This window comes from Falco rusticolus, chromosome 5 (genome assembly GCF_015220075.1).
Source record: "Falco rusticolus isolate bFalRus1 chromosome 5, bFalRus1.pri, whole genome shotgun sequence".
Lineage (NCBI taxonomy): Eukaryota > Metazoa > Chordata > Aves > Falconiformes > Falconidae > Falco > Falco rusticolus.
The window spans coordinates 58,513,332-58,532,739 of record NC_051191.1 but is presented as its reverse complement, the minus strand read 5'-3'; the positions used below and the strand labels follow the sequence as shown (position 1 = coordinate 58,532,739).

At 49.5% G+C, this 19,408-nt stretch overlaps 1 protein-coding gene across 1 annotated transcript; it reads right to left on the bottom strand.

Moving 5' to 3' along the window:
• Positions 1 to 3,031: 3,031 nt before the first annotated feature.
• On the bottom strand, positions 3,032 to 8,696 carry MB (myoglobin). The gene is made up of 3 exons (XM_037390480.1): positions 8,469 to 8,696; positions 4,603 to 4,825; positions 3,032 to 3,902 (listed from the first exon to the last, which is right to left on the bottom strand). Exons 1-3 carry the CDS (start codon positions 8,561 to 8,563, stop codon positions 3,759 to 3,761), a joined length of 462 nt encoding a protein of 153 aa, XP_037246377.1. The 5' UTR covers positions 8,564 to 8,696; the 3' UTR covers positions 3,032 to 3,758.
• Between the last annotated feature and the right edge of the window lie 10,712 nt (positions 8,697 to 19,408).

Sequence of the window (19,408 nt, the reverse complement as noted above, 5' to 3'; positions counted from 1 at the left end):
GACGGCTCCCTGCATCTGAGATCCTAATGCCAGCGTCTGACACCGAAGCCCAAGAAAACACAGACAGGTCACTGGCTCAGTGCCATGGGGAGCTCTGCCATGCAATGGAAACCACGGCAGCGGGAGCAGAGTAGTATGTCAAGTGCAAAGCAGCAAGGATGTTTTTCAGCCTAAGGGTGAATGCAGGTGCATAACCCAGTTGCTGCCAGAAACAGCATTATTAGCATAAAACAAATGACAGGAGTGCGTGGAAAGCATAGGACAGCCATAAGCCTGACCTGGCTGTAGTCAGTGTGTACGTGCTGGAGCAAGGAGGCTGGCAGCTACACAATCCACATCCCATCATGTGACCAGGAACGTGTATGTGGCATCAAATGGTGTTAATGGATAGGGGAGGCTGAGCACAAGCCCCTAGGACCCATCCTTCTTATGTAAAGCTATTCCTGGAAAGGAGGCATGAAAATTTCTGGGCTTATGCTGATGGTTTATCTCCACTGTGGGACTTTGTCCCATACATGAACCAGAAAAGCTACATGTGCTAGCAGCACAACGGAAACAGTGACTCCAACAAAGATGCTGAATCAATAGAGCATGGAGCTGAAAAATCCTTTCCCCACCATCCCCTTTCCTCTAGGAATCTTCCCCTGTCCCTAAAGCAGGGGTTGTTGCAGGAGTTTTATAAACTTATGGTGTGGGAATTACATTTATCATAGAATCATAGAGTCATTTAGGTTGGAAAAGATCTTTAAGATCATCAGGTCCAACCATTAACCAAGCACTGCCAAGTCCACCACTAAACCATGTCCCTAAGCACATCTATGCATTTTTTAAACACTTCCAGGGATGGTGATTCCACCATGTCGCTGGACAGCCTGTTCCAATGCTTGACTGCCCTTTCAGTGAAGAATTTTTTTCCTGATATGCAATCTAAACCTACCCTGGCACTACACTATGTCAGGACTGCAGCCAAGGGCATACACAGTACCCAGAGCAGCAAAGGTGCAGGCACATGGATTTCACCGCAAGCATCCCACTGACCCTGCTGTAGATAGCTCCACTGTTACTGGTATCTGAACTTGCTGGTTCATCTCAGCTTGCACATCTTCACTGGGCCATAGGCACAACCAGAAAACCCACATCAGGCCCCACATCTGACCACGACATACGTAAGGATGGTCCCTAGTGCAGGGGGGTAAGGCAGGCAAAGCGAAGGGTCAGTGCTCCCAACAGACTGACATTTATTCCAGCTACCTAATAACCAGTAGCTAGGCACAACATAAATGCAAACCCTCCCTTCTCCACCACACTACCTTACATAAAACTATTTAGAGACAACTCCGATCCCACTCAGACTGACAGAGGCAGCTGCTATAGCAGAGCTTTTAATCCTGAGTTAGAGGCTGTTGTCACTGGCAGGAAATCTTATTGTGTTGGACAGGCAATCCTAGACCTTAATTAAATAGGTTGCCCTCCCTGCAAAGCCAGACAGAGTAGACTGGAGTCAGATGAAGCAAGTTGCTTAAGCCAAGGACCACCTGGCTGTAACTTCATCTAGGTGACAGCATATGCTTTTGTGACACTCTGAAAGGTTGAGACCCCAAGCAGGCTCCCAGAGGTAAAGTGAGGATTTGTAAAGAGCAAGAAATCAGAGATGCTCTGTTCCAAGAAGGAATTCATTCCTTCTTGTTTCAGAGACTATAATGTTGTGGCCTGTGCCCTGACCAAAGACACAGCAGATCACACTGGTTCAGGATTGATTTTTAAGGGAGCTGGTGGCTCAGTGTAGCAGGGAGTGCTTTGAACCAGACCCTGCTAGTAGCTCCTAATACTAAGCACTTCATTTTTCTTTCTCATGCTTGCCCTCGCACTATCTCTGTGAGATAAGGTGCATTACTTTCTCTGTACCAGAAAAGAGCTGCCCTGTTGACTCCACGCATTTCCTATAGCCACAACCCAGCTGCTTGCCTCTGTAGAATCCTGCTGCTGTGCCAAGGTGTGACACTGCCATGAATGATCTCAACCCTGTGCAAATATACAGAAAGAAAACACGCTGGTCATCCACCTTGCTTTCCGCATGGATACAGCTTGAGTGCATAGGCCACAAGAGACTGCAGCACCCTGCTGCTGAGGCCCTGAGCTGGATGATGGGGATGGAGGAAGAGGAGGGAATGAGGACCCCAGTCTCACTGTGGGGTATAACTGCCCCTCTGACTAGGTCCAGCCAGAGAAACTGCACAGTTCCCAAAGAGTCAGTTGTGAACCTGGGTGTCTGGTCAAGACTTTGCACTCAAAAACCCTTTTCAGGCTCCAGCCTTTTCTGACTAACCCTTGAACAGCCTTAGGCACAATGTGGCCCTCAGCCTCTTCCCCCACCTCAGCAGAATTAGGTCATTTGTACTTCACTGTGGTGCCAGGACTGGGGGAGGGCAGCAGACAGAGGTAGGCACCTTGTCACGGTGTCCCTTAAGCTCCCCCACAGGACATTGGCGTACATCTGTAAACACAGTGCAGCATGCACTGCAGAGACACCTCTGCAAAAATGCAAAATGGTACAGAGACCAAAGCTTGAGTCTTCAGACGCTGGTGCTTGTTACAACCTTCCTCCAGGGCTAATCAGCCCTGTTTTCCATTGCCTGGAGGGAGCAATGCACCGTGCTGCTGCAGGAACCCAAGCCCACTTACACGCGTTACCACCCCATAAATAAGCCAAGGGCCTTCCCTCTCCGCATTCCCCCCAGCACAGCAGCGGCCACGGCCTTTAGTCAGGGAGCACTTCTCTCAGCTCCAAGGCACTGAGTGTAGGCTGCCAGCTTGCACTGTGAAGTCCAGTAACCAGGTCATGACCCCATGGTGACATCTGAGTGTCCCAAGTCCCCTGGCTGAGACAGATGCCACATGCCATTCAAGTCACGGAAGGACAGACACCACAGGATGCAGTGCAGCCGGGTGCATATGCAAAACACCTTTCTGCTTTCTCTTTCTCCCCCACTTCTCATTGGAGTGTCTGTAAAGCTAGGAGCAAACACATGACACTGGTGCAGGAATTTTTATTTTCTGAGAAACACATACTTTACTCTCCAGTGTAACAGAACTTCAGATGCATAGCAGTGGCTACCAGAAACGTACAGATCACAGAGAGTACTGCTCTTTATAGTTTTGCTAATGTGAGTTTAGCAACTAATGCAAGTTTCTGAGCTGGCAGACCCTGGAGACTGACTGGGTGTGTTCACCCCCACAAAGCAAGGTAATACTGTGCTGGAAGCTCTCCACAGTAACCTGCTAACAGTCTCACCTGTGGGAGGAATGGGATGCTGCGCCCCTACTTTCCATCCTGACATCCCTTTCAGACTATTTGAGTCATCCTTTTACTTCTCATTCACCACACTCCTCAACACTCCCCTCGTTCCTCCACACCCCTTCATCTCTGGCTATGCCATTCACCTCTCAGATAAGACTGGGTTTGGGGGAGGGAGAAAGAAAAAGGGAATAGGATAGGCAGAAGCTCACAGATAACCCCATACATTATTTTTCCTAAGAAAGCAGATTATTTCTCTTGTATACATGAAGCCAAGAAACAACGGTTTATCATAGATATCACTCTGAGTGCCTCTATGCTGCCTGGAGTGACTCTTGGCCTCTCATCAAAGCTTTCCCACACATCTTGGATGGCCAATTGTGAGAGTTCAAAACAGTGCTGGGGAAGCTATTCTAAGATGCATGGCCAGGCCTCCTTCGTGGTGTTCCTCTGTGCGTATGTGCTAACCCTGGAAACCAAACTCCTTGTACTTGCTGGCCATATCATTTCGGAACAGCTCCAGGGCCTTCTTCATCGCAGCCTGGGAATCAGCCCCGAAGTCTGAGTGTTTTTCAGCAATGACCTTGATAATGACTTCAGAAATGAACTGTGAGGAAGGAGAGAGAGAGAAAGAAAAACTGAAGGGACACTCAAGGTTTATTTTCAGAAAAGCCAGACTAAGAAATAGGTTGCAGAGCCTGGAAATATCTCCGAGCTAATTCAGTAGCCCTTCCCACAGTCTCCGGAGAGACAGCGAGGTCTAGCATGCAAGGAGCCTGGGCTGGGCAGAAGAACTGGGCTCTATTCCTAGCTGTGACGCTGATCTGCTTCATGACCTTGAGTAGACCATGGCCCTTCCCACTCTTGTCTATCTCATCCATTAAGGCTGAAAATTCATGCCCTGTGTTTGTACAACACTTAGTTTTGTGGGTCTTGGTCTCCAATGGATCCTCCGGGGCTTACTCTAAAATTGTACATCCCTTGTGTCCAGCCACTGATAGTTCTTATGTAATGTTGTTTCCCAGGCATGCAGAGGCTGCACGGGCTGGTTTATTATTGTCAGGGATTGGTCAGACTGCATGTCGTGTTTGGAATGGGAAATCTAAACTTGGAGATTCACATACCATTTGCATACCATGAACCCTTTTTCTGTGCCTCCTCCTGCATGTACACAGAGACCTTGGACTTGAGGGAGGGCTCGCTGGAGTCCAAGCGGCCATCAGTAAAAAAAAGCACAGCTCTCACATAGCTGTCTTGCACACATTCACTACACATCAGACACCAACATTTCCTGCCCTTTTCCATACCTCCAGATATTTGACAGGGATTTTGTGCTTGGTCGCATGGGTTTGAGCCAGGGGCTTCAGCTCTGACTCATGATTACCCTTCTGCTTCAAGATTTTTCCCAGTTGGGTGAGGACAGTAACTCCGTGTTTCTTCAGATCTTCAGAGCCCTTCATCTGATCAGGGGTCTTCAGGCCTTTGAACTTTTCAAAACGATCCAAGGTCTCAGGGTGGTCCTGAAAGAGTCTGTGAACAAAAGCAGAGGTATTGTGAGACCTGGGAGAGCTGTCATCCAGACCACAGCTGAGGTCCAACTGCTATAGGTATTTCAGAGTATATGGACCGGCAAAGGTGTGATAAGCTGCTTCTCCCTCCAAAGAAAGCTCTTAGCTAGTTCCTGCTAGTATAAGCTAATTTAACCTGGGAACTTTGACACTAGATCCTTTCCAAATCACTACCATTGACAATCACTCCCTTTAGCATGTACATAAGCCAGGGAAGCATATGACCCTACTGTGAATATGGTTTAAGTGTTTTTCAACCTTCCTCTGGTAGGTTGTTCTGCAATGTGATGATACTCTGTGTGCAGAAGTTTCCTTTCTGTTTATTTTGTACAGACTGCTTTTTGTCATTAACAAACAATGAAAAGCCTCTTGTCTTTGGAGAGCAGAAGCTCCTGACTCATCTCCTTTGAGTATTGTATCTACTTTAATCCCATCCTCTTACACATGTCCTAACATGATCACGGCTGTCTTTTTCCATTCTCTCTGGCTGTGATGGAGACACTGCCCTAAACATGTCCAGCTAGAGCAACAGAGCAAGTATCCATATTTTTTTACATAGGTCTGCTAACTCTTTGGCACCAGTCCCCTGGGTTATATCAATTGTATTAAGATAGAAACAAGAGACACATCTGGTCATGGTACTGAGAGATGAGTTCTTGCATTCATGAAGTAGAAACAAAACCAACCAAACCCACCTGTCTTCATTGACTTACTGTTACTGAGGAGCCAACCTGTAGCCCCTTGGGTTTCACCAGGACCCTCTTCCCAGCCCATCTCTGCATTGACCAGGAAAGGAGAGTTCTAGAGACTTCTCATACACAAAGAAAAGGGAGCAGCCTCAGGTCCTTCACATCTGGAGCTCAGGTGTTCTTGAACATCAGCTGGGTGGGAGCTTACTGTGTCCCCACCCTATGACTGCAGACACAGAGGAATTTGGTTCCTGCCCTTTTTTCCCACCCCCCAGCTCAGCCCAGCTGCCAGTAGTGTGGTTCCTCCATCCAGCACTGTGGCACCTCAGAAAGTTCTTGGGAGCGAGTGGGTCACAAGAGCGTGGGGCCTTCAGGCATGCTGGTGCCATGCCATGCAGTGCTATACATAGGCACTACAATCCCAAAATGGAAATGAAATCAAGAAGGTGGAAAAATATCTAAAAGACAGGCTATTGTTGTCCCCACTGTTTCGCCCCTGCTGCATTTCCTAGGAGACAGGATGCAGACAACACTGGCAACCAAACTAGCAGGAAAGTTCACTCTTTCCCCTGACACAGTCCTAGACTCAAGGTGAAAAGGGGATACTGCCTGTCCTGATTATTAGTAGTTTAATAATTAAGTGTTGAGAGACATCAGCTCCGTGCACAACTTTATTTTCAGGTATTATACCCTCCGATGGCTATAATCCAACTAGCTGAAGCACCAGCAAAAGCAATATCTGACTTTACAGCCAGGGTCCTGCAGCTCACATCTGTGAAGTGGCTCATCCAAGTTCCCTGCAGCAGCGTCTGGAGCTCCCACCCGGGACCTCAGCCATGAAACCAGCCTCCCTCTCGCAGTGCACTGATTGCACTCTTGCTCTGCCCGTGGGAGAGTGCTGCTGCTGCAACTGCCGGGGCTCGTGTCCCATCTCAAACTCGATGTTTCTCCTAAGTATGTTACCATGAGGGACAGACTCTCCACTGTCTGGTGAATGTATAGGTTAAACCAACTAACAAGTGCCTCAAGCATATGGAAAACACAAGCTGTTCTGTGGCAAAAAGATTCTGTAGATGAGTGACCAGTCTTTGCTGGTGTTTCACTTCAAAGGTCTCCAAAGGATTTCTGTACTTCACCAGGTGCTGAGCACACCAGCATTGGCCTTTCCTTTTTTCCTGTGTCTTTCCATGACACAGGTTGTGTCCCACCCAGAGAGATTAAAAAACCTTGTACCTTGAAATGGGATTAAATTATTTCTAAAAATCTCCTTCCATTGAGTCTGGCTATGGCTGAATCATGTCTGCCAAAGATTATATACTCCCAAAACTCTTGAAAATTCTTCTGAGAGGTATTTTTTTGTTTCCTTTGGAAAACATCCAGTTGAATCAGTATTTTCTAAACATATTTCCAGGATGTGACATCTGTCTAAGAAGTCTTTAACAATGGACATAGGGACACATACCTAAATGGAGAGCTGCTGGCTTCCCCTGCCTCTCTCCTCCCTCAGAAACCCCTTAAAAGAAGAAATGGCCTGAGTTGGCTGGGGAGCACAAAGTCACAGGGGAGACGGGTATCATCTATTTATGTAATACCACGCTCTGCTCTGTGATACCTGTAAGAAAAATGGTATTACCTCTTCACTTGGAAACTGCTGTTACTGTCTTATGGCACTTCCAGAGCCAAAGTAGCCACCTCACAGAGATGGACTGATGGGGAGGGCTCAGGTTCCTGCTACCCCTCCAGCACGCCTGCTCTGGACTGCATGCGGGGAGAGCCATCACATTGCCACCCAGCTGCCCCTGTCTCTCCCTTCCTTTCAAATGGCAGGTGAACTGGGCCATGATAAAGAAGGTAAATGAAACAGCCTCCTGCAGTGGCTCATCTTTGAAAAAGCTTTTTCAGTGGACTTGTCGGGTGGTATGGGGCCCTTCCTTTAGCCATGTTTAGTTAGGCTAGGAAACCCCCCAAGTATGTGCCACATCTCCACTGCTCTCAGCATCTGTACCCTTCCGGCATATCATAGTGTGCATGGGCTCAGGGGGGAGATCTGGAGAGGGTCCATCCGTGCTGGTCTTTAAGGACAGGCTAGTATCCAATTCCCACCCAATGTTGTTTCCCACTCTGCACCCCTGAGATCCCTTCCAAATTTCCGTGACTTGCTGCTGGCACCCAGGATGTTCCCTTCTCAGGGGGCCAGGACCACAAGGACAGCCTTGGGGCAGGGATCCTCTCAGATGGAGACCTCACAAGCATTCCTACTCTGACACCAGAATCATGGAGGGAAGCAGAGGGAAGGATGTGCCTCATTTCACACCCAGACCTCAAATTCATCATCAGGAAGTGGACAAGTCTTACCACCCAGATTTCTGGCCAAAAAGCAGGATGCGCAGGGCTCTGCCAGTTGAGACTAAGGTAGGGAGAGGGAAATACTCAGGTACTTCACAGTTAATTTTGCTGAAATCATAGAAACCAAGAAAATTGTCACAGAGGTGATTTTCCTCTCCTCTCCTTCCCTGCCTCCCCACATCCTTGCTGCAGAGCATCTGAAGGCCCGGGACACACAATTTGCTCCAGCTTTTCTCTCCGTAGTGCTTGGGCAATGAGGATCCAAAGCAGAGCTTTGCCAGCAGAGGCAGAGGCAGTGACAAAGTCCCACCATCTTTTGAAAACGGCACTGGCCTGCTCCTGCACCCATAGACAGATGGAGAGACAGAAGCACAGCCACTTTACACAGCGAGTAATTTTTAACCCAGAAACCATAGCAATGGAAAGAACACCACCCTGCAACAAAAAAAACCACCCAGCCTATTGAAATAAACACTGCCAAAAACAAGCCCCCGTACTAAATATACACCTTCCTTCATCTCTCATCAAAGGTTCTCAGTTTTACTGTTAGGACCAAAGCTTCTTGCCTACCTCATTAAAATTTCATGCCCATGGCCGGCAAGGTCGGACTCCACCTTTCCCCAAATGGTCAGGACCTGCTGCCACTCCTGGTCACTGAGCCCCATGGTTCACTGAAGGCAGGTCCTGAGTGCTCCCCACAACTGTTTGTCTTTCCCCAAAGGGTGGCTGGAGAGCTGACCTGTGGGATTTATAGCCCCTGGTCACAGACCTACACCTGTCAGTCGTCAGCTGGATGTCTTGCTCCCTTTCAGGCTTGTCTAACCTAATCAGTCTCCCTATTTTTTTCTAGGAAGCTATTTCGGGTCAGGTGCTATTGTGGGTGCCACTGATGGCATCATTTCTGCTTTTCGTATTGGACTGGCATATGGCCCACTCTAGACAGAAAGGGCACTGCTGAAACACAGTGCCAGGAGCCTGTCCTAGGTTCTCAAGGACCCAGACACAGTGTCAAGCTGTACGGCAGGAGATCTGAAGAGCACTGCCATCTGCAGCACCACCCTGCCTCCCTCTCCCCTGGTCTGCCAAGGGCAGGCAGGAGAAAAGGCCAGGACAGTTGGTATCATCAGCTCCATCGCTCCAAAGGCCTTTCCTTTCCCATGCTGATCTCAATCTCCTTTCCCCCTGGGGTAACACATACCATTTTCTAATAGAGCACAATGTCAGAAGAGACATGTCCTTAAAAGCTAACCATATTCAGAGTGGCCCAGTCATCTCCCCAGCCTCTGTAGGAGGGAGGAAGGGGATAAAAGCTACATGGGAGCTCGTTACCCCACACCTGCCTGGTGGGGTCTTTCTGCCTGCCTTTCCAGGGAATGCCCAGGATTAGCCGCTGGCTGAGCCTGGATATCATAGTCAACAGACGTACAGCTGAGACAGGACGGTAATTTGTGGCAGGCCAGAGACACAAGGACACAACAGGGCTTCACTCAACATGCATCCAGCCAGTAGTTAAGGTCTCTGGCTACCCCAGGCAAGCCAAATATCTGTGTTGGGAGGAAAAGCCACTGTGCTAACAAACAATATGGGTATGCTTTGGGACACCTCCCAGCCTTTCTCCTTCAGCCCCATCAGGACTGATAACAGCCTGGAACACCAGGAAGGTGATTAGTGCCTTCCAGGAGGTGACTGCAGTCAGAGCGCAGCCTGATAACAAACCCCAGCTAGCACTGCTGTTCCAAAGCACACACCTACCTCTGGACTTTTCCAAAGGGGCACACATCACAGGCCTTGGAAGGTGAGAAATGTCAACTGAGGGCTGAAGACACCTGTCCTGGAGCTCAGGAGAAGAGCATGAAACCCCACAGTCCCTACCACAGCACTGCAGGACCTGAGGTGCACTGCTGCCTTTGCCCCCATCCACACTGCAACAGGAGCAGCCTCCCTGCTCCAGCCTTGAAAGGGGAGAGAAGTGCCTATGTACAAGGGTAGTCAGGCAGCAAGGAGGATGGAGTCACGGAGCCTCACATCCATCAGAAACACACAGGTGTAGAGGGAATAGTTTGGGTAAGAAAGTGTGGCAGCTGGTATTCAAGCCTAGAGGTAAGAGAATTTTGGTCATTACATGCCACAAGCCTCTGTCATCCAAGTCAACCTGTGATGCTGCAATCTTCCCCTTCTCTCTCCTCTATGCACCAGTTCACTTCATATCCAAAAATCTACATCCTAAACACTTCAAGGCCAAGATTTCATCCTGATTTATCTGTGCAAACACCAGACTGCTACCGATTACCTAACCTAAGCTAAACTGGTGGAAGTGAGCTCAGGATCCCTCCAGCTCATTCCTTATGTTGTTCTCCACAGTACTTATAGCACTAAACAAGCATTTACACCATCCCAGGCTTGGTCTTGGGTAGGATCCTGAATACTGACCTTACTATTTTACATGCGTTTCAGACACAACAGAAATGTGCTCCTGGTACATGAGAGGTTACTCTTATGCACCGAGCTCCACCATTTTCCGCAAGCTGAAACTACTCAGTTGCTGTAATAACTTCATTTGAAGTTGGTTGACTCTCTGCTCTCTGCAGCATTCCCCAGGGCTTCACAGCCAACAGTCCTGGTATGGAGATAAATGTTAAATGGTCAGAAGGCTTAAAAAGAGTATAGGATTCCATATTGCTTTTTTTATGAGTGAAGTAGTAATGAAATGAAATCGTAAGTTCTTCTCTCTAGAGCTTTAATAAATAGTCTACAGAAATATTAAATGCTTTATAGCGTACCCGACCACACCTCAACGCTGCAGCCACAAAAAGGACATAACATTTTAGTGTCTACAGGCCTTTCATCTCTCTCTTGGGGCAAAATCTATGACTTGCATAATAATGTCGATAAACACAAACTGCAGAGAACCAACATTTCGGCCGCCCGCTTTAAGAAGCGCCAGGTGATTGAATAACCTATTCCAAACAACACCCGCCACCCCAGAGCCCTGCTGACACGCGTGGCCCTGCAGCCGCACCTAAGGCGCTTTCGCTGAACGAGCATAAAACGTATCGGTAGTATCGTTGCCCACGTTTCGATGCGGGTGCTGTCACCTCGTCGCGAAGCCCCCCCCGCGCGGACCGCTCGGCCCCGGGGCCCCGGGCAGCAGCGCCGGCGCCGCCGGCCAGGCCGTGCTACCATCTAGTGGCCACGGGCGACAGAGCCGCGGGGAACGGAGGCCACGTGCAAGCCGCCAGCCGGGGTCTGGGGGCTCGGGGAGGTGGCCGGCATGTGGCCCCTCCAGTTTCAGAGGCAGGAGAGTGACCCCGGGACAGGCAGAGCGGCAGCGCACTAGGCTGCCTCACGTAGCAGCATCACGGTCCCGGACCCGGTTCTCATGGGGGCCTTCAGCCACCGTGATGGCTGCTGGAAGCACAACCCAGCTGGAGACACGCAGTCCAGGAGGCTCCTGCAGAGCACTGATGATAACTATTTGACACAGGTAGTGGAGGAGCCAGCAAGGCAAGGTCTGCTGCTAGACCTTGTACTAACAAAGAGGGACTGCTTGGGGATGTGAAGGTTGGGGGCAGCCTTGGCTGCCGTGACCATGAGATGGTGGAGTTCAGGATCCTCTGTGGAGGAAGCAGGGCAATAAGCAGGACTGCAACCCTGGACTTAAGGAGAGCTGACTTGGGCCTCTTCAAAGACATGCTTAGAGGAATCCCATGGGTTAGGGGTCTAGAAGGTAGCAGGGTCCAAGAAAGCTGACTAATATTCAAGCATCACTTCCTTCAAACTCAAGATAGGTACATCCCTATGAGTAAGAAACCAAGAAAAGAGGACAGGAGGCCTGCATAGATGAGCAAGGAGCTTCTGGCAAAACTCAAAGAGAAGGAGGTGTAGGTAGAGGAATTATAGAGGAATGAAGGCAGGTTAATTAACATTGATAATATACAGCTGTGGGCTTGCTTCAGGGGCAGTGGGTTGGCTGATGTGGATAATGTGCAGCTGTGGCTGGTTCCTGCTAAGTAATTAAACAGCTCTAAGGGGTGTGGAAGAGGAGCATCCAATGAAGAGAGACCTGGAAGAAGCAGAGGGAGGAACGAGAGTGCCCTGGAGGTAGGAGAGACAAGGAGAAGGATGCAGCAGAAGCAAGAAGCAGGGTGGACTGGCCTGAAGAGTACAAAACAGCACTAACAGTAGATGAACTGTTGAAACCTTGTGGGGGATTGGTGGTTGTGCTAGGGCAAGGTGAGGGAACTACTTATTGAAGCTAACCTGGTATGGGGAGGTAAAAGCCCTGTTACAGCCTACTAGTTTGGAGAGTGCTGTAACAGAAGGAAGTCTACAGAATGTGGAAAAAGGGACAGGCCACTTGGGACAAACATAGGAATGCTGTCAGAACATGCAGGGAGGCAACAAGGAAGGCTAAGGTCCATTTGGAATTATATCTGGCAAGGGAGGTCAAGGACAAGGGCTTCTTCAGGTACATCAGTAGGAAAAGGATGACTATGGAAAATGTGGGCCTGCTGCTGAATGAGGTGGGTGCCCTGGTGATAAAAGATACAGAGAAGACTAAGTTACTGAATGCCTTCTTTGCGCCAGACTTCACTGCCAAGGCCAACCCTCAGGAATCCCAGACCCTGGAGGCAAGACAGAAAGTCTGGAGAAAGGAAGACTTGGTCGAGGAGGATCAGGTTAGAGATCACTTAAGTAAACCTGACACCCACAAATCCACGGGCTCTGATGGGATGCACCCTCAAGTGCTGAGGGAGCTGGCAGATGTTATTGCTGAGCCACACTCCATCCTCTTTGAGAGGACATGGTGGACAGGAGAGGTGCCTGAGGACTGGAGAAAAGTCACTGCCACTCCAGTCTTCAAAAAGGGCAAGAAGAAGAACCCAGGAAACTACAGGCTGGTCAGCCTCACCTCCATCCCTGGAAAGGCGATGGAACAGCTCATGCTGGATGTCATCTCTCAGCACATGGATTCACCAAGGGGAAATCATGCCTGACCAGTCTGATAGCCTTCTGTGATGGGATAACTGGCTGGGTAGGTGAGGGGAGAGCAGTGGATGCTGTCTGCCTTGATGTCAGCAAGGCTTTTGACACCATCTCCCACAACATCCTCACAGGCAAGCTCAGGAAGCGTGGGTTAGAGGAGTGGACAGTGAGGTGGGCTGAGAACTGGCGCAATGGCAGAGCTCAGAGGGCTGTGATCAGCGGCACAGTCTAGCTGAGGGCCTGTAGCCAGTGGTGTTCCTCAGGGGTCAGTGCTGGGTCCAGTCCTGTTCGACTGACTTGTCAGTGACCTGGATGAAGGGACAGAGCGCACCCTCAGCAAGTTTGCTGGTGATACAGAGCTGGGAGGAGCAGGTGATACACCAGAGGCTGCGCTGCCGTTCAGGGAGACCTGGACAGGCTGGAGCGTTGGGTGGAGAGGAACCTAATGAAGTTCACCAAAGGCAAGTGTAGGGTCCTGCACCTGGGGAGGAACAATCCCACGTACCAGTACAGGCTGGGGGTTGACCTGCTGGAAGGTAGCTCTGCGGAGAAGGACCTGGGAGGTGGACAGCAAGTTGCCCATGACCCAGCAGTGTGCCCATGTGGCCAAGGTGGCCAGTGGGATCCTGGGGCGCATTAGGAGGAGCGTGGCCAGCAGGTAGAAGGAGGTGATCCTCCCCCTCTGCTCTGCCCTGGTGAGGCTGCACCTGCAGTGCTGTGTCCATTTCTGGGCTCCCCAGTTCAAGAGAGACAGGGAACCGCTGGGCAGAGTCCAGCGGATGGCTATGGAGATGATTGGGGGAACTGGAGCATCTCCCTTATGAGGAAAGGCTGGGAGAGCTGGGCCTGTGTAGCCTGGGGAAGATAAGACTGGGAGGGGATCTTATCAATGTCTACAAATATCTTGAGGGCAAGTGTCAGGAGGATGGGGCCAGGCTCTTTTCAGCAGCACCCGGTGACAGGACAAGGGGCAGCAGGCATGAACTGCAACACACAAAGTTCCATCTGGATATGAGGAAGAACTTCTTTACTTTGAGGGTGACAGAGCACTGGAACAGGCTGCCTAGAGAGGTTGTGGAGTCTCCTTCTCTAGAGAAATTCAAAACCCATCTGGATGTGATCCTGTGCAACCTGCTATAGGTGAATCTGCTTTAGCAGGGAGTTGGACTAGATGATCTCCAGAGGTCCCTTCTGACCCCAACCATTCTGTGATTCTGTCCCCATGCCAGCAGCGCCACAGGACTCTCACTGTGGTTGGATTGCAGATGGTAGAACTTTCATAAGGGGCTTGTTTTCAGTGTGGGGTGTAGAGATGGTCTGTTTTCCTCAGAAAGGGCTCATGTCAGGGTGTCAAGGCCCTGGGCTGGCTGGCTGGCTTTACTCCCAGCCTTGTGGCAGGCTACTGGCACAGGGAGGATGCTACGCCTTCCCCCAGCCTTGAGCACTGGAGTGGGCTGGGGTGGTGGGATCAGGGCAGAGGAACATCCCATGGGACAGCAGCAGAGCCACAGCCAAGCCTTGGGGTACTGCTGAGGAGGAAGGCCGTCCTAGGGGCTTCATGGGGTTTCAACCCAAAAATGTTGCCAAAAGGTGCTTAGGAAAGGTTTCCCAGGCTAATGGGCACAGCAGGCCCAGCAAGACCCATTTCTGGCAAAATGGTGGATGCAATCTCACCTCTGCCTTGCTCCTTGCTCAATAGAAGTCAAAACTTTCTGCAGGCATTAATGAATTTAGACCATGCCACAATCCTGCAAATGGGAAAGTCACTTGGTTTTCCCGTTTATTAGGGATCAAAGAAGTCCTACGACTTGCCTGTGCCCACAGACACACCAGTGAACGAGCAAGGACTGGCTCTTGGGTATGGTATCAGAAACACCAGCTGTTTGGTAGTTACTAATACAGGGCATAGCCACCCAAGCTGAGCTGGGAGGCACAGTAAGAATCGCACGCGAGTCACAGGGAGGAATCTGCTCCGAGTCTGTTTGGTCACATTCAGATTTTTTTTCTTAGAGTATTGCTGTTATGAAGAGAGAAATCCAGCCATGGCCTGTAAAGTGAAGACTGGAGAGCACAGCAGAACCCTACATTGACATGGCAGCTACTACAACAAATCACCAATGATTTCTAACTCTGTTGTCTCTCCAGCCGGACCTGCTGCAAGTAGGGAAATATGTGAGGCGCTCACTAGCAGAAATCGTAGAGTTTGGTTTTTTCATTTGAAGGCAGTTCATGGAATAAACTTTCCCGCAAGGAAGAGATATGCTCCAAAACCCAGTCCATCTTCCTCAAGAAACAGCCCAAACCACCTTGTGTTCTTACACATCAAAACAGCTCAGAGGAACAAACAGAATTTTGACCAAATATTTTTTTTCTTTTCAGTGAGCCTTTTCCCCCCGCAATACCATTAAAAAAAAAAATATACAAAACAAAAAACCCACAAACCCTGAGAACAGCCAAGGGTCCTGCAGCTCGGAGCAGCAGTGGTGGCAGCCCTGGCATCACCTTGGGTTGTATAAAGCGTGGCACGATGTAAGCGTGGTACATGCTCCTGTGCCAGGGGAGCCGTCAGGAGGCAGCTGGCACTCCGGAAAAAGCCCGGAATATTATATAACGCCAACTTACATAATTGCCTATTGCATAATGCGGAGGAGAAGGCCCTCTGTAACGCAGCTGTGGTTTCTATGGCATTGTGCTGATACACAGCTGCTTCCAAGGGATTCATCTGTGCTTTGTTTCAGGAGCCTGCAGCTCGGCCTGTGTGAACAGACAGGTGAGGACCCACACTCCCAGCAGCGTTAGTGGAGAGGTAAGGGCAGTAGTAATGCAATCTTACAGCCACAGCAAGGCAAGAGCGTTGGGTTTTCTGCAGCTGTGCCACTGACTTCAGTACTCAGAGGATCGGAAGGGTGTCGGATAAGAACACCTTATGAAGCCGCATGCATCGCATAGACTCTGCTGCTTGTAGGAAACAAGGTGGAGTCTAACTGGTGGTGGCAGTGGCCAGATCCCTTCCAGGCTCACTCCTCTCTTCCCCTTGCTCTCAAACATTATTCTTAGCAGCGCTTCCAGGCAGGGCTCCCACACACTGACAGATTCCAGCAGCTGAGAGGATACCTGAGCCACTTGCTTAAAAGGAAGAGGAGGGATTAGGAGAAGGGGATTTCAGCATCAGGGCAAGATTTGGCCTGTGAGTTTGCAGAGCTGTGCTACGTACTTACAAATATCTCAGCATGGGTTCTTCCAGGGATCATGCCCTGTACCGTAAGTCAGAGGTAGCTTTACCTTCACTTCAGTGCTTACAGGATCCAGCCTTTGGTGACTATCAGACAGGCAACTGTATGACTCAGTCATTTTCTTTTTCCAGAAGGTGCACAGGATAACACCAGCATGACCCACAGCTCCTGTGCAATCATCAAGGCATATCATGGTGTACGCGATATTGCACAGCACCGGGACAAAACACTTATCTGGACTAATCAGGACACTTATTGCAGGCCAGTACCTGGATTCAGTGAGAGAACAGACAGGGAAGCAGCAGGGCAGTCCAGGACCAGAATATTTAGGCTCTAATATAGAAGCTGAGGCTGTCTCAAAGGCTTGGTGAGCTCTCTCTAGGGGTGCAAACCTCCTCTGAAGGGCTGTGAAATGAAAGTACAAAAGGACTGAGGATTTCTGTGGGAAACTGTGAGTGCGGTTAAAGGAAGAAGGAGTATGTGCAGATTTTGAACAGACAGATTTTGAAGCCTTGCCCGTGCCAGGAGTAAAAGGAGAAAATTATTTTTTGGAGATAGGAAAACAGACTATACCAGCAAGACCCTGAAGATCTCTAGGAGTCAGTGGGAAGACATGAAGGAACTGTGGCATACAGAGGTCCCTTCAGGTGGATTAAAGTTCTAACACTGTAGTGACGCATAGGGATTTGTGTACTACTTACTGAAATAATAAAACAAGAGGGGAATTCCTCCCTTATCCCTCACCACCAATAAAGTACTGTAACTAGAGCCTGCCAAGGGATGACTGCAAAAGGCAAGGGCCACAAAAACACACATGGGCAAAAAAAGCCAAACAATCAGCATGCATGCAGTATTGTGTGTCTGCCTGACACCCTGAACTCTGTAGCTCAGAGCTACGTGTAGGGAGCTGTAACAGAGGTGCTTGCAGTGTGGCTGAGGCTGGACTTTCATGATCAGGCAGCTGGAAGCGGTGGCTGCTCTCACACCATACCTTATGCCAGAGAGGGTCCTCATCCCCCTCCTCCCAGTGCCTTGGGGATATGGGTGCAAGGGGCACCTTGCAATGTGTCTTGCCCTGCAAGAGTAGGGGGTGCACTTTGGGCATGGATGAGTGCTGCTGGAGAGGCATTCATGTGCCTGCAAAGGCGGCAGCAGCAATTGCAGCATGGCAAAGACTAGAGTGAGAGCAGCATTAGAGATGACAAAGCTGAGTCACTGTACAAACAAGCACCCTTTCTGCAGCCCACCCTTCCTTGGGACACACATACTACACATGTGCCCAGAGCCTGCAGGGAGCTGGCAGCGCCTGGCTGCTAGTTAAACTCTCTCAATGATGAAAACTTCTTCCTGTCTGAGCTGCTCCTTGAGGAAGAGGACTTAACCAGGCCACAACACGCAGCGCACAGCTCGGCTGTGGGCTCTCAGACTCCCGAAATGGCGTGGGAGAGCCCATCGCTGCATAGTAAAATTGTGTGATACAGCTTCAAATTGCCTTGCCCAGCCCCGATGGGCTGACAAGTAGCCGTCAAGGTACCAGCACTTAATATGAGGCTGTGCATGGATTTAAGTTGGATTTGGAGGCAATGCCAGCAGAGCCTCCTCCACCCCACGATGCTTGTGCAGCCCTTTATGAGGGCTTGAAATGAACTGGATCGAGGAAATGGTCTGAGTTTAAAGTAACTGCATTTATCTTCTGATGAGTTTATTTTGAAGCCAGATCAGTTCTCCAGTCTGGTTTGTCACGCAGCTGGACCAAGACACACTGACAGGGGGGAAGGGGAAGGCAGAGCTACTTACGCACGCATCGCTTGTGAAAGAAAAACCCAGCAAGCCATCCTCCAAAACCCCAGGGAGCACTGTCTAACCAGGGGAACAGCACACACAAATCAGGGTTTCTCTTTGCCTGAGTTTTGTGGGGTGAAAGGTGAGGAAGCAGACACATATTTTTATTCCCTTTGCCTGCAAAAAGGCCTCTCATCCACAAAGCGGAGCTTCTGCAAGGTAAGAGCTCATGGGGAAGCCAAGATCTACCCCTCATTTGTGTTGATGTTTACACTTGCCTTTTAATGAGCTCCAACAGGTTCTCGCTTCCAGCTGCAGCTGGCCCTTTTCAAAGTTCACAGTCTCATTTTGCATTATCATTCCAACACTAAGTGCTCCCTTAGGGAGGAGAGGGACAACGAGACGTCTTTTTCTCTTCTGAGAAATCAGCACCAATTTAAGCAGTCCCTAATTTAGTAGCGCTTTCTGTGCTCCGTTGGTCTTACAGGGAACACCTGTAGGGAAACCAATTCTTCTACAAAAAAAATCTTGACAAAAAAAGAAATGTTTTCTTCAAGCAGATCAACACCGTGTGGCAGTGAGCACCCTAAACACAGTGCTGGTGGCCTGGCTGCCTGAGCAGGGCATTTACCACTGAATTTGGGATGGGGTCTCTGTGGTGCATCTCTTCCCTGTCATTGTCAATCTTGCAGTTTCATCTCATTTTCGTTGCTGTGCTTGCAATCAGAGCTTTTGATTTGTCCATTTTAGGCTCCTGCTGGCAAGACAACCACAGTGGTGGGGCTTGATACTGGCTGCAAGATACTGGCCCAAAGAACCAAGTACTGGAAGATCTCACCTATGCTGAGAATCGTGGTCCTGTGGTTACTTTGGTAGTGGTACGAGTATAACACAGCGTCCCTGCCAAATGCTCAGCCTGGCTAACCCTTTCAGCTCTTTGGGGTCTAGGGTTGCATATACAGATGTCCAAGGCTGGGCACCTTTGGAAACCTCACCTGTGAGCATCTTACATACACAGGATCCGTGGACAGCTAGAAGCTCATCTAGCCCCTTCCCCCAACAGCACTAGAGGCAGATACCCAGGAAAGTGTAAGAAGCAGGAACAGTCCTACTCCATCCCAGCTACTCGAGGCTAAAGGACTTCCCAAGGTTATATTTGCATGCTTGTGTTTAACAGCCTTAGGCAGAATTCTGCATGAGTTTATAATTTTTTTAATCCTCTTATGCATGCTCCCCGAAACATATTTCAGACATAGCTGCAGCCTTACTAGGTCAAACTTAAAATGACATGGTGACTCTGCAACAGATTAACCAATGCACAAAGACAAAACTCAATGCACAAAGAGATCTCACTGCACACAGTGGCTCTCAAATCCACGCTCCTTTTCTGGGTGTTGACGTTAATTTTCTGTCTTTGAGTTTACAGCAAGGGCCAGATTACACTAGATTTATGATCCTCCTGAGTAAAAGGCCAGTGTTTATCTGCTGCTCTTGCAGACCTGAAGCTCA